General features: G+C 39.0%; 1 protein-coding gene across 6 annotated transcripts in view; it reads right to left on the bottom strand.

Annotated features, from left to right (window-relative positions):
* CPEB3 (cytoplasmic polyadenylation element binding protein 3) overlaps window positions 1-15,897 on the bottom strand; it is a 114,601-nt gene that overhangs the window by 37,922 nt on the left and 60,782 nt on the right. For 4 of the 6 annotated variants that reach the window (XM_042459275.1, XM_042459270.1, XM_042459273.1 and 1 more), the window contains exon 5: window positions 2,241-2,264. The exons of the other annotated variants lie outside the window; for them this stretch is intronic. In XM_042459275.1, coding sequence (XP_042315209.1) covers window positions 2,241-2,264 — 24 coding nt within the window. The remainder of the gene's footprint in view (window positions 1-2,240; window positions 2,265-15,897) is intronic. 6 annotated transcript variants of the gene reach the window in all.

The following is a 15,897-nucleotide window of genomic DNA, read 5'->3' as shown; positions in this document are numbered from 1 at the left end:
ATTACCCAAATGATAAAAAATAAAAATAAAAAGAAAGCAGGGGGGAAAGGGAAGGAGAGTATTTGGGGTTTACACTAGACAGAAACACTGAAAGTATGCCTGATGTAACACAGGGGGGAAGGAGAGTATTTGGGGTTTACACTAGACAGAAACACTGAAAGTATGCCTGATGTAACACAGCAGTCAAGAAGGCAGTGAATGAGCTTCTTACCAAATAACTTTATTGCCTAGCTGTGAGGCAGGGATGGGCCAACTGTAGATCTACAGATGTTTTTTGACTACAGTTCCCATAATCCAACAATCCAACTGCCTAGAGCCTGTAGGGTTGCCATAATTGTCCACTAAAACCTGGGACAAAATGTAGGACATTTAAGGTCCTCAATTTTTCTTAAATGTCCTGCATTTTGGGCTGAGTTTTGTCATGCAATTGTCCTACAGTTTGGTCTAGATTTTGTCCTACATTTTGTCCCGTGTTTTAGTGGACAAGTATGGCAACCCTACCTAGAGGTGATAGAAGGTCTAGGACAAAAGCATCTGGAAAGCCTCAGTTGCTCACGCCTGATGTTGGATTTAAAACACTGCTCTATGCGGGTGCAGAATGCATATGGAGGACTGCCTAGAAACTGTGAAGGAGGAAATTCTCTTCCAACTCTATGTATTCTCTCTAGAAATCTCTAAGTCCATCAGCACAGATTCTGGTAGATGTTAACCACAGAGTCATGCTGGAGGACCTAGAGATTCTTAGAGAGAACATATTAATCAAATCTTTGACTAATAAAATCTGCAAAAGTCAAAGCCACAAATGTGGAAGGCCAGCTGTACAGCTCTTTGTACACACAGAACTACAGAGACTTGGAGCTGTTATGTGAATGCAACCATCACCAGGAGTGAACATGTACACATTATTTCATTATCTGTCATATTCCCCAGATTTAAACAAAAATCATTTTGAGCTATTACAGATGTGCTTAGGAAAAACTGCATAAAGTACACAGGACGTTGTTCACATGGTTTGGTCTGGTGCAATTTAAAACATACACACACACACACTCAGTTGTCTAGGAAGATCCAAGCCAAATTCAACGATGGAATGCGAGGAGAGGATCTCTAACCATTTCCCCCAAACACAGTTTTGACTGAACTGGAGTTCTTATGTCTGTTGTTAACAGTAGAAGGAAAACATCTAGTGGAATAGCAGGCACAGTAGGGAAATTCTGATCAGAACTGCAGCAGGCCATATGATTCATGTCCCTTTCCACATCATGGTCTTAGTCCAGTTCCCCTCCCCTCCCCTCCCAGGCATGCTGGATCACAACATGTGAAGAATAATGTTACACAGTTTGGCTTTAAATGTCCCGAAGCACAGCAACACTGATACAATACATTTGTTCACATACTGGAAGCTTCTTCAGATACTTGTTAAATAATTTTGAAATTTCAATTACATTTTTTTCTTTCTGATCTTTTAAGTGGAAGAGTACATAGATGCTTGTCCATGTGTGTGATCATGTAGTTCTTTAAAGAAAAAAGATGGTAAAATATTACTTGCTTATCATAGCAAACTGACAACATTTCAAGAGTATTTTTTTTTCTTTTTAAAAAATTAGGCCAATTTTCCTTTGGATAGCATCTGCTACTCTCATCCAGCAGCATATTGTTGTTAGTCTTTAAGAGAAACCAACAAAATATCTCCTTCCACCACTTTCTCACTCCAATATTTTAATTTACCATATATACTCAACTATAAGTCAACTTCATGTGTATGTCAATGGCAGGTTTTGGAGCCAAAATTATGGATTTTGACATGACCCATCAATAAGTCGAGGGTAAAACTTAGGGGCATATAACAAAGGATCTAAAGGATGAAGCAAAGGAAAACAATGCCAAAAAATGTACAAAATTCTCACAGGCATGTTTGTGCTCATACTAAAGAGTGCATGGATGAGTGAACAGACTGGGGTCAATAGTGCCTTTTTAAAATAAGAGATAAGTACAGTACTTACATTGACTAGTGAATAAGTTGGCTCAGGTTTTTTGGGTAAATTTTTTGACTAAAATTTCTAGACTTATACATGAGTATATAAAGTAATTATAAAATTACTGAAGCAGAATCAAGGTTTAGTACCATTGTAGCAATAAAGGTTGTCATTCCAGTTACCACAAAGAAACAATGAATTGTACACAGCCCAAATTTGACACTCCCATGATCATGTTTAATAAAATTTTAAAATAATTTTTACCTCGTCTCCGTCCATAGCTCCTGGCTGCATGTAAATACAGAAAAATATAATGGGTGGTTGGCATAATATTAATTGCTCTTTTTACAGGTTGTTGCTGTTGTTTTTTTAACAAAATCATTTTTTGGACAATGTAGCTCAGGTGATTCAAACATTCATAGAAAAAGAATACACAGCTCAACATAAAAATTTGAGTCTCTGAAGCACCCACATGGTACCAAGTCACCCGCTAGCAAAAACCTGCAATAGGTTTCTAAAGGGAACAGGAATCTATGTAAATTTACTAAGAACAGCAAATAGACTGTTTTCATTTTCTGATACCGTTGCCTCCATGCAGCAATAATCCCATTTGCACTTATTCTGTATACTCCTTTTCTGTCATCATGAACTAGATAAAGCAACAGCTAAATGGCTGGGGGAGATTGTCAAAATGTGTGTGTTTTATAATGTGGAGTCAAAGGCTTTCATGGCCGGCATCCATACTTTTTTGTGAGTTTTTCGGGCTATGTGGACATGTTCTAGAAGAGTTTATTTCTGACGTTTCGCCAGCATCTGTGGCTGGCATCTTCAGAAAATGCATTCTCTGAAGATGCCAGCCACAGATACAGGGGAAACGTTGGGAATAAACTCTTTTAGAACATGTCCACATAGCTTAAAAAAAAACTCTGTGTTTTTATAGTTACCATACTGGGTGTTATTTTAAACATAAAACTGCACAGGATTCAGTCAGACAAACAATTACTTTGAGAACGCAAGTATACTGAACAGTTCAACCCCGTGACTGTGTGTACTCTCCTAAGAAAAATAACGAATAACTCATGCCAACTGGGCAAAAAGCTTAATCCACTGTTTTGCCTCAGACTATGGACTTTGAAGGCACTGTCACAAAAATAGATATTTAAAAGTCCCAAATATTGCTCAATACCTCTATCTGGCACTAGTACATTTCCATACATACAATATAGGCAAACTTAATCTAATTTAAAGTCTTTATTACTGGGTTGCAAAATTTGAAACTGGAAACGGTGTAGCTATAACTTTGCTAGTTATAGCAGCTTACATACAGTGTACATATAGCAGTGTAACATACAATATAATAAGCAGCAAGAAAAATCTGAACAAGCAGTAGTAACAATAATAAAACTGAACAACATAAAAATATTGAGGTCTAATCTGCACTGCAAAAATAAAATAAATAATAAATAAAATCTTTATTTATATCCCGCCCTTCCAAAAAGATCAGGGCGGCTTACAATATGCAACAAGTGCAACAGATACAGGTTAAAAGCATAGAACAACAATAAAACACAATCTAAAAACAATAACAAAGGCCCCGTTAGCCCATCCTCATGGCCACGGAAGAGGAGGGAGGCCCACAGGATATTTAATCGGGGAATGCCTGCTTGAATAGGAAGGTTTTGAGTTCCTTCCTAAATTGGGCCAGGGTGGTGGATGAGCGGAGCTCTGTGGGCAGCGTGTTCCAAAGGGCTGGGGCAGCTGTGGAAAAGGCCCTTCTCGAAGTAGAAGCTAACCTAGCCCCAGGCACCTTCAGCAATTTGATACCACTTTAACTGCTACCGCTCAGTGCTATCCAATAATGGGGTTTGTAGTTTGGTGTGGCACCAGAGAAGGCTAAATATCTCACAACAATACAAATCCCAGAATTCCACAGCACTGAGCCAAGGCATTTAAAGCAGTGTCATTGCATTATTTCTCTTCTGTCCAGTGTAAACCCCAAATCAGGCAGAAAAGTAGCCCTGTGGTCTGCTGCTAAAACCAAAACCCACATTTTAGTGAGATGTGCCACAGGAGCAAAGCAAAGCAAAGTGAGATAGAGCTGTGGGATTACCTGGGGAGATAATTCAATAATGTCAGTATTACAACCAAGATTAACCTCCCCTTTATATCAATTTCAATCAGAATGGGAGCAGGATATCACATGCAAATTAGAGAGAAATATCAGTAAGAGAGAAAGTGGCACTTAAGGTGCTCAGGTGCCAAACTGTTTCAGAATTCAAAGCTAAGAACCAGCACCTTGGGCGGAGCATAGAAATGAATAATGAGCCAAAGGTAAGGTTCCCACGTGTCCAGTTTGTACAGGGCATCCCATATTTGGGGGCTTGAAATATGGTCCGATATTGGAGCTGTATGGGACATCCTAAATCCCATATCCTTTGGCCTACTGAGAGCAGGTAGCAGCTGTATTCCCAATAGACTAACCCTAAGATTTTGGTAAAAAAACAAAATAAGATTACATATCAAATGCTGGAAGGTCCTCATGTGCTATTTTCTCAATTGCCTGCAAAGCTGAGAGCAAGAAAAAAGGATACCCACTGTGCTCACAACAGACAAACCCTCCTTTGAAGCCATTTTGCTGTATACCAATTGCTCCAGAGTCAGTCTGTTGTGAGTGTGGCTGCCATCTGCTCTTCCTGCTTTTAGCTCTACAAATGACTGAGCAAGTTAACACACAAAGTAAGCTTGCATAAGTCACATGATTTCCAGGCTCCTATGAGATTCCAAATCTTGCAGGAGCCAAGAACTCTTGCAAATAGTACTGTACTTCTCTACAAGACTTGAGATGAACTTTATATAGACCCTTTTCATGTGCGCTGATCAGTTTTCAGCTGGCCAGGCAACCTTCTCCAAAGGACATTGAAGATCAGGGTTATATACTGCTCTCTGGCCATATCTGGAAGCATCACTGACTTCATAAAAACTGCTAAGAGCTGTACCTGAATAATGGGTCTATTCTAGTGAGGAGCAGCAACTGAATTTAGACTTCAGTCAGGCTTTATGATCTTAAATATACCATTTCATTCCATCAGTATTGCACGCCTGCACATTTGGGATAAAGAGCAAATGGTGGATGGATTTTAAACCAAATATGAGAAAGCTTCTTGGGGTCTGTCAAGGGGATAAGGATAAAACAAGGCCTACTATTTATGAAAACAAAACTGTAAATTTCTGCTGAAATGTCTTTGGGTAACTGTTTCTCATTGCAGTGCGTTCATGTCAGGGTCAACTAGAATAGGGAGATATCAGGAAACCTGGTGGACATAGCAGAAATGGACAAGTTGACTTACACACTTGAATGTAAAGCCAACAGTAAATTAACTGAAGGTTAGGACAAATTTCAGGCTTACCTAAAACAAAGATCTGATGATTTGATTATATCTGAATTTCTTTAATAAAGAGTTGATTTATGCTATTCATGGGAGGGAAGAATACATACTAGAAGAGTTTCTCCAAAGACTGAAAAGTAAACAGATGGGATAAATGATTTATAATTTCTCCTTTTAAGTTCTTTTTAAGAAAGGTTTACAAAAAATAGGATGATTTTTTAGCTGTTATCTTGGCATTCAGGAGGCCTTTAGTTAATAATTTTTGTCGATGTGTTTTTGTATATGTATATATATTGAGTATGTAATTGTGTAAAATTTGTAGTCGTTTTTCATATGTGGAATATGTATTGTTGTGTTGTTGCATTTAGTGTTAGATGTCAGTTTATGTGTGAATACCTAATAAAAATATTTTTAAAAAAAGAATTAGAAAGCCAGTGGTTAAGTAGTGACATTTCGTTAGAATATCTGTAGAATAACTAAACACAAAGCACCATAATATCGTGCACCAGTAAAAACAAATCATGAAACAGTGGAAGGAGAGAAAATACAATACTAAAACAGATAAAGAAAATGTTAATAAAAATTAATAACATCTAATGAAATATTATTAAATATAATATGATATATTAAATATAATATTTTTCACCCCCAATGAACAGAAACAATAAGCGCAAGAATCTGATGAAGTAATTACATGGCAAATTGCAAAATTCTGTGTCTAAATCAACAACTTTGATTTTAATTAACTTCTTAAGAAAAGCAACAGAGTGCTATGTGTCTGAAAAATGTATGTCTATAGCTTCAGACCCACCATCTATCACATCATGAACTCCTGCAGGGCAAAAAGTTTAATCACCCTTGTGTTAGGCACTAGGGAACATTTTGGTTTAAGCTGAGTCTGTACAAAAGCTCCACATGCACCAAAATAGAATGTACTGTGTATATATATATTTTAAAATGAAAAGCATTTTTTAAAAAGAACTCCGGGTGAATCCCAGCAGGAGCTAGATAGTATCTAGTTCAGGATGATTCATCTGAACTGACTGAGGGTAAAAATGTGTGATTGTCTAAAAGGGGACTTGGTAGAGCTAGGCAATGAGTACACAGTAGCAGCCAACAGCGAAAGCAGCTAATGGATCACAGAGGAACATACATGCACATGCAAGAGGTATTTAGAAAGGAACACCATAAATAAGGTATTTGTATGCTAGTGCTAGAAAGTCTCCAAACCCAGCTGTTGAAACTGGAATGCTTTCACTTAAAGAATATTGTGGGTATAAGGAGACATAGTGGTTTTATAGACTTAGTGGAAATTTCATAAAATGGAGAAAACCAGTGGGGTACATTTATTTGTGTGTACACAGGTTGAACTTGATATGAAGAATGAGATCAAGGCAGAATTTTTGAAAGGAACAAAAGACTTCAAATACTCACAGACAGATTGGATAAACTGATGATCTGATCACAACCAAGATGTAAAATATGCATACTTTAGACAACTATGCTCTAGAACAGTTGGCCTGGAAACCAACCAGAAAATAATGGTTTGGTGCCCAGGACCTAATGCAAGACATACATTTTGCTGAAGGAACTGGTAAAAATGTTCATAGTGCAATAGCTCAGCAAGTGGACAATTGCTTAGGTAGGCCAAAAGGCACAAGGAACATTCCCAATAATGAGGTGACTAGTATAAAGAAAAGTTGAAAAGTAAAGTGAACAATAATAATATCTCTTCAGGAAGCCTGAAGGAGATACAGAGCAATAATAACAGAAACTCAACAAAAACACAAAGCACAGATTTAGGAAAAATACTACGTATGTAAGAGAATGCTTATACAGCATTATACGCTGCTTTCAGCATAGATGCTTTTTCTTTTATGCAGAGGGGTCCGGAACGGATCCCCCGCATAAAAGAAGGATGCACTGTACAGTTAACAAGAAGAAATCAAAAATGATTTTAGAAGCAAGAGCATTCCCTTTAGAAAACAAAGTCTTGCTCAATTAAAAACAAAAGAAATGCAAAATTTTATGGAAAAGTGCATCAATAACATTAAAGATAATGTTACACAAAGCTAAAAACTGAAATTAAAGCAGGATAGTTGCTTCTATGGCTGAACTTCTATCAGATGACATGATAGCTGGTATGACCTCCACCTATGACTTGCACACTTTTTCACTGACCAGCTTTGTCCATCAATAGCTGCAATTGTTGCTGCGGCATTAGTTGTGTGTGTGACAGGCTTCCAGCAGCAGTTCTTGCAATGGCCAATCACATGATCCAGTCTCCTCATCTCTCCCTCTTTTCCACTCCCCCTGCTATCCCTAATCAGGCTGGTTTTCTTTTCCTTTTTGAAACATTCTTTCCTCCCCCCCCCCCACCTCATTCATTGGCATAATGCCTAAGTTGTATTTAAAAAGAGAAAAATTAAAACAAAAACAAAAAGCATGCTGAGCAGAGCAATAGGGCAGAGACATGGAGTTTAGGAGTTCTCCCAAAGAGCTCCTAAATTCTGCCTCCCTGCCCTATTGCTCTACTCAGCATGCTTTTTGTTTTTGTTTTTATTATTATTTCCAGATTGGCAATGGCCACTACAGCGGCAGTCCTGCAACCAAAGACATGTAGTAAGGACTGCTCCAAAACTGGTATGTATGCATTTCCTTTTATTAATGTTATCATAGTAAGAACAGGACTCTTGTGATAAATCCTAAGAAACATTGTGAAATTGAAGGCTTTCACGGCATCCATAGTTTTTTCTGGGTTTTTCAGGCTATGTGGCCATGTTCTGGAAGAGTTTATTCCTGACATTTTGCGGCACATTTTCAGCATCATTTGGTGCAGCGTGTCTAAATGCTGCGCCAAAGGAGCGCTGTGACATCTCCTGCTGTGAAGTCAGGCGCGCAATGTGACGCCAGCATCAGGGTGTGCGGACACCACACTCCCACTCTGCCCCAAGGCTGGCATTAAAATTCGGTCTGTTTAGCCCCTAAATTTGGCTACCAGTCCTGAAAAATGCCAAAATCAAAACCCAGCAAGGGCAAATGAAAACCACCCAGAATCAGCGAGTTTCTCAGAAGACAATGGATCACTAATTAAATAGATACCCTGAGGCCTATATATTGAGCCTTATACTTTACTATCCTGTAATATACAGTGGACCCTTTTTATACCCTGGGGTTTGGTTCCAAGATCCTCCGTGGATAACAAAATCCGTGGATACCCAAGTCCCATTAAATATAATGACATAGCAAAATGGTGTCTCTTATAAAAAATGGAAAATCAAGGTTTGATATTTGGAATTTATACTTTTTTGGAACATTTTCAAACCGTGAATGCTTGAATGCTTAAAAAATATAAAAAAGAAGGGTCGACTGTATTTTACTATACAGCCTTGGTGGCGCAGTGGTTAAATGCCTGTACTGCAGCCACTCACTCACAAACCACAAGGTTGCAAGTTCAATATCAGCCAAAGGGCTCACGGTCAACTCAGCCTTGCCTCTTTCCATAAGTCGCTAAAATGAGTACCCAGTTTGTTGGGGGCAATTAGCTTACACTTTGCAAACCGCTTATGGAGTGCCTAAGTGCACTGATAAGCGGTATAGAAATGTACTCTTATTGCTATTACTTTTGCCTTGCCATTCAACACAGATCAACACACAGATTAACATGTAAATCACTTCCTCTCAACAAAGGGTCACACAGTGTGTGTGTGTACTTCCATGCCAGCATTCTCTGAAGATGTCAGTCACAGATGCTGGTGAAGTGTCAGGAATAAACTCTTCCAGAACATAGCCCAAAACCCCCACAAAAAAACCCCTAAGAAACATTATTTCATTAAAGCAGAAAACCAGCTTGGAAGCATTTGGACTTTAAAAAGTTAAGAATAAGGAAAGTAAAGTCTGATAAAGGAGCATAAAGAGACAAGCTGGACAAATTTTGCAAAACAGTTCTTGGCTCAAAACTGCATATAAATATGTGCATATTTTGGAAAATTGCATATAAAATATGTATGTTAGTCAGAATTGTGTCTGCAGTGTTATAGTACTGAGATTAAGAACACTTAGGACTGACTACATATAAAACTGACACTGGCTGGAAATACACTGATTCATCCATCCTAATTGGGACTGACGCTTTCTAAGTCTTCACAAATGACCTAAAATTAGGGGTGGGTGGCCTGGTTTGTTGCCAACACCAAATTATTCAGCATGTAAAAACAAACAAAAGGATTACAAAGAGCTCCAAAGGAATCACCCCAAACTGGGTAAGCAAGCAATAAAATAACAAATGTACATGAAATAAACTGTAAAATTACGTGCACTGGTTACAAATATCTGATCTTCAGAAATACATAGTTGGGTTAGTAGGACAGCTTAATGAAGGTGGCAACTCCAAAAAAACATGGATCCATGACAGGAACATTAGGAGGATGATCAAACATAACAAAATACCCTTATACAAGTATCACACTTGGAATACTGGGCACATTTATGGTCACCATGCCTTAAAAAGCATATTGCAAAGTGGGAAAGTAGCTAAAAAGTGTACTCAATACAATACTCCTCTGTGAGTGAAAATTGTAACATTTAGAGATTTTAAGTTTTAAAAATCTGAAGTGGAAACACATAGAAGTGTATAAAATTATACATAAAAATAATAAAACTTTATTTCTATACTGCTTTTCCATCTGATCAAAGCGGTTTACATAATGGTTATAAAAACATACAATTCATTAAAATTTTAAAATCTACATACATACAACAAGATAAAATCGTCAATCTCAGAATCTGTCAGTCAAATCCTTAGAGTGAACTTCCATCGGGGAATATTCTACAAAGAGTCAGGCGGGTATGCCAACCGAAATAAATGAGTCTTCAAGGCCTTCTTAAAGGCTTCCAAGGCGGAACATGGAGTAAACAAGATGGGCATGACGTAGACAAGATGGACAGGAAGGTCATTCATCTGTGATAATATAAGTCTCATAAAAGAGGTCATCCTTCTCTTATTTTTTGTATTTGTTTTTCAATCTTTCAATCTATAAAATGTTTTAAATGTTTTTATCCATTATGCATTGTCTCTGGGGCTTTCTGTGAGCTGCGAGGCAATACAGAAATGCCATAAATACATAAATAAATACTGTTAGAAACTGGGCTCATCCAATGAAGCTGAATGGTAAAAGAACAGAAGAAAGTACTTCAAACTGCATTCAGTTACAAAGATGTGGTGATGGACAACAACTTCACTGCTTGTAAAGGGGGATCTGATAAATTCATGAAGTTTAATTGTGTTAATGTAGTACTAAAATTTATTTGGTCGTTGACCAGTATACAAATATTTGATAAAATAGTAACTGCAAAATACAATTATTAACATTTGTTAATGGCTACTAAGCATGATGACTACCTTCAGGATATCTGAGTAAAAGTGGCTGAGCAAGACCAATTAAGTTCAGTTAATTCTGTCATGCCCTGCTTTTGGGCCTCCTGTCAACATCTGGTTGGCCACTGGGGAAGAGGATGCAGACTAGATTGGACTTTGATCTGATCCAATTGGGTTTCTCTTGTGTGTTTACTATTTGTTTATCGCTGGCTTTAAATGATTAGTCTCATTGTCTTCTAACATGCAGAAAAGCTAATTCCAAAGTGGCAGGCAACCACTGTAAACAATATGTCATGAAGAGCTGTAGTCTTTTTTCTTAGTACTTATAATTATTTCAATCCATACGTTTAAAATATTTCATTAAGTTTTTAAATAAAAAGCCAATGGCTGAGTTACAAAGAAACCCTGCAATAGTGCACACAGCACCTCCAAAATGCATGGTTAATGTTTGACCTTTGTTTCAGACAACACCCTTCTAATCTCATGCAGTGCATTTATCTAGGACCCAGAACTTTGACAGGGGCTTCTCAGGAGCAACAGAAGGTTGGTTGGAGGGGGATGTTGAAAAATACCCACGCAGTACTTTTGAATATTGGCCATTAAGCTTAAGAAGACTTTGGCCTGAAATACACAGGTCAAAAGAAGCAGCTTCCAGCCACTTGGAGACATGATGTTTACATGACACACACCCTCCAAGCAGCCAGAGGCCGCTCTAAGGTCACGGAAGGGAGCCCAAAGCCACCACAAAAAGAAACCGTTTAAATCAGTCTCCTGTAGCATGCAGCTTGGTAACACAAACAACAGCCTGTTTTGGGAGTGGGTTTTGCAGTCACCGTGGTCCCAGCACAATGACACCCGGAGCAGCCATCCCGGCCATCTGCTTCACCCCTTTCTGGTCTTCTATTGCCTTTAATTATGGACTCATCCTCACAAGCCCAGTTCTTGTAGCAATCATGCTAGTAAAATGGGAACATTCCGCTTCCAAACAAGCCACCACCACACCTCTCTTAATTGCGCCACTAGGGCTGCTCCCTCCCTCATGCTCTCTTCCTGACCTCTCCCTAAACTCTGTCTCCCTGCTTCATGCCCTACCCAGCATGCTATAGCGGGCTTTTCAATTTCACTTTTCCCATGTAATCCCAGAGCTCTGCTGCCATGACTGAAGTTTTAAAAAGAAAGAAAGAAAGAAAGAAAGAAAGAAGATAACCAGAGTGCTTCAGAATAGTGATGGCGAAGAGGGATGGGGAGGAGGGCACACTGACACCATGTGACTAGCAACTGCACAACCGCCCCAGGAGCAACGTTTTGCACCTGCCATTCAACAACTGCCAGGTCATCTTCAGGTTTACCCCATGAACGAAAAGGGATGGATTAAGGAAAGGGCAACTACAAGTCAGAGGCATCGTCGAACAATGAGTATTGTCAAAGCCGCCTCTTTCCTGGTTTAGTTGCTGTTTAAAAGCCACATGTAGTAATGTCTTAAGACTGTACCTGTAAATAAAATTTTGTTCTGTTTCAGGTTAAGACAGCATTTGCTCAGTTTAGCATTACCTCTGCATAAAATAATTCCTTCTGCGGGAAGTTGTATCACATACTCCTTAAACCTTAACAAATCAAAGGTTAAAAAAGACTTAAAGAAAAAAGGTACAAATTATGTAGTAAACTTAGTTATTCCAAACAATAACAATCCCAATTTTTACACCACTTTTTTCTATTTTACTAGTATTTTAGAAGCTTTTCAGCATTATTGATCTTTTTTGAGATAAGCGGGGGCAGTTTCTCTAATAGTTTTAAACTTCTTAAAAGATGTGCTTCTTGATGTCTTTTAAAAGTCTTAACTATGCCCCAAAGTGTAAAGGCCATTTTAAATACTGGTTTCCTCTCCTAAATAGGCCCAGGATGTAGGATACAGTATATAAATACAAAGTACATGTAAGTAAACTACACTAGTCCCTCCACATTCCCTGGGGTTAAGGGCACAGGACCCCCATAAATGTGGAAAAACTGCAGAAAACAAAAACACTATGTTTTTACCTGAGGGAACACCTCTCCAGTAACCTCTAGGTCCTCCAGTGCCACTCCGTGGTCAACATCTGCCAGACTGACCATAGAATTGTGCTGGAGGAGCTACAAATGCTTAGTGGAGTTTTCTCTCTAGGAATCTCTAGGTCCTTCAGTGCAACCTTTGTTTAAAATTGACCATAGGGTTGCACTGGAAGACTTAGATATTTCTAAAGAGAATGTATTATTAAATAATAATAATAATAATAATAATAATAATAATAATAATAATATATTCCACTTAATCTCAGGGAATCCAAAATGGGTTACAGCAGTAAAGTAACATACAATTAAAAGAGAAATACACTAAAAATTCCAAAATCCCCAACCCTCTCCCCTAACATAAAAACACAATCGAGTCCTAAAATAAGATTAATCCAAAAAAGAAAAATTAAAAACATGAATATACAAATACAGTACACTAAAATGAGATAAAACTTTCAAGCGGAGTCTGGGTAGGGTAAAAGATAAAAGATGGAGGATGAAGGGAGGGGGGGGGAAGGCAGGTCAGCAAGGGTGTTCTAGTCTGAAAAGGCCTGCCGTGAATAATCAAATCCACAAAAGTCAAAGCTGCGAATGTGAAGGGATGGGTGTATATCCATTTCTGCAACAGGAACATATGTGTAATACTTCTGTTCTCAAATTATGGAGTCAGCTCATAAAGTGTCTCTTGTTTTACTCAGCACCCATGCCCTCTGTATTCACACATTCTGTTATCTTGCATATGTTTCTGAAACAAGTATAACAGCAAACAGTCCATAACAGTTCCCTTCTAAAACACAGTATTTCATCTCACAATGAATCTAGATAAACTTGTGTAGAGTATTTACTTAGTAGATATACTAAGGTCCCATTCATGAGATATCCCCAAGAAAAACCTTCCCTGCCGTCTTCCTTCAGCAGGAGGAGGAGGGAGGAGGTGGAGGAAGAGGTAAGGGAGCCCCGCTTGGTCACATCACACAGCAGCAGCAGCAGGAGGAGGAGGAGGAGGAGGAAAAGGGAGCCCCATTCGGTCACGCCAGGCTCCTGGACCCCCAGGTAAGGGGTCAGCAGGAGGAGGAGGAGGAGGAGGGAAAGGGAGCCCCGCAGTGCCAAACTGTCACAAAGCCCTCTCACGTCCCCTTCGCTCCCAGCCCAATGCATTCGCATAATCTGTCAAAAATAATCAAAAAGCCAAAGCCCCCAATGCGAGAGGGGAGGCATGTTCCGCCCACTGCCCACCTTCTGACCTTTGATCCCTCCCCCTAAATGACCCAATCATGACCGGGGCCAAGTTCACATTGGCCTGGCCCCGGTTTTTCCAAAACGAAACAGGATATACCCATTTCAAATATCTTGCGCTGAGGGGCATTTGCTCCGGATCTGGCGTGCAAGCCCCAGATCCGAGTGTAAGAAAACTGACGCCAGTGAGAACGTCCCACTTTTAATCCGGGGTGGAAACTGGTGTATATGGTAGTATGAATTACCCTTAAGTAGACAGTATAAGTTCTAGATATTCACCACTTCCCCCCCACAAATACCAGCTTTTACATATATATATATATATATATATATATTCCCCATTTCTCCAGAAAAGGGGCATTCTTGCCAACTGTTTATCATATAAAAGGAAAGCTGAAGACAAATGCTATCATGAACCAGATAATTTTTTACCTATTGACCTCATCCTCATATACACTAAGGGTGAGGCAGAAATCCAACATATTGCATAAAAGAGGAAAATAATGTGCTATGACAGACATCTTTCATAACTTGAGGGAAATTTCTGCATCCCTCCAATCTTTCTCATGACAATTTTAAATCCTTGCCAGTTTAGCAGACTCCAAATGTGCTAGAGCAGAATAAAAGTGCAGAAAAAGTATCATGCTTGAAAGTAAACTACATTTCCCTGTATAACAAGTGAAATGCCACATTACAGATTTTTAAAATACTGTAGAGACATTAATCTCATAAATCCTAAAAGCAAAATTTCATATTTTATTAATGTTAAATGTGTATTTTTTCTCTAACTGCACAGGTTTCACAGCACTGTAAGATCAGAGGGAATGCAATCTATACAACTTCTTCAGAAATTAAATCTTAAGGGAGCACTAGCAAATGTGAGATCAATTTTCATGGAAGTCATACAGAGCTATACAAACTGAGTAACATATAATTAGATGCTATGCTCTAGTACCATACTCATCTCCCTGGTCCTACCATCCTCCCTTTTCCTCTCCTATTAACTGAAAACTTAACCTCATTTCAGATGTTACTTTCTGAAAAGAAATTTAGCATGGGCTATATCAATTTCCACATTACTGTAATTGCTTGTGCTGTTACAGAGCTATATCAAATATTATTACAGCAACAATAAGCTGCTGTATGTTTGTGAGATGCAAAAAGTTTAATCAGATAATGCTACTTTGGGTAGATTTCAGAACCAGAGGAGATGGACTGACTGAGTGGGTTTTGGGGTAGTAAATATCCCTTGCTTTGTCAGGGTGAGGTGCCTGCTGCTTTGAAAGAGGCAGTAGTGCATCCTCTCCTGAAGATGATCCCTGGATTCTCTTTTGGGGCAAACTGCTCAGTTGTGTGGTGGCTGGGCAAGTTCAGACATTCCTGCAGGAAACAGATTCTCTAACTCTATGATTCTACGATTCTAATAATTTCAGTCCTGTTTCAGGACCAGTTTTGTGAGAAGGGAGTAGGAGGTGCTGTTTCACAGGGTTAGTTCCAGATTATTATGCTGTGGCATTCTGCAGGGCTCTACTCTGTCCAACATGTTATTTAATATCTACATGAAGCACCTGTGTGAGTTTGGGGGTGGGGCACCATCAGCAGGCTGCTGACACTCAGCTCTACTTCTCCCTGTTATTAGTCAGCTGTGGATGTCAGCTCCTAGACCAGTTCCCGGATGCTTCAATAGGCTGAATGGATGCTAATAAACTGAACATAATCCCATTAAAACAGAAACTCTGTGGGCTGCAGGTTTGCAGGTCTGGAAATTGGGTAATCAACAAGACCTTGGAAGAGACTGCACACCCCTAAGGGATTACTGTGCAGCTTGGAAAACTATCTCTGTCACTGGAGGGCCATGGTGGCTAGGCAGAGTGCC

The sequence above is a fragment of the Sceloporus undulatus genome, chromosome 3 (genome assembly GCF_019175285.1).
Source record: "Sceloporus undulatus isolate JIND9_A2432 ecotype Alabama chromosome 3, SceUnd_v1.1, whole genome shotgun sequence".
NCBI classification, from domain to species: domain Eukaryota; kingdom Metazoa; phylum Chordata; class Lepidosauria; order Squamata; family Phrynosomatidae; genus Sceloporus; species Sceloporus undulatus.
This window is presented reverse-complemented; position numbering and strand designations above follow the sequence as displayed.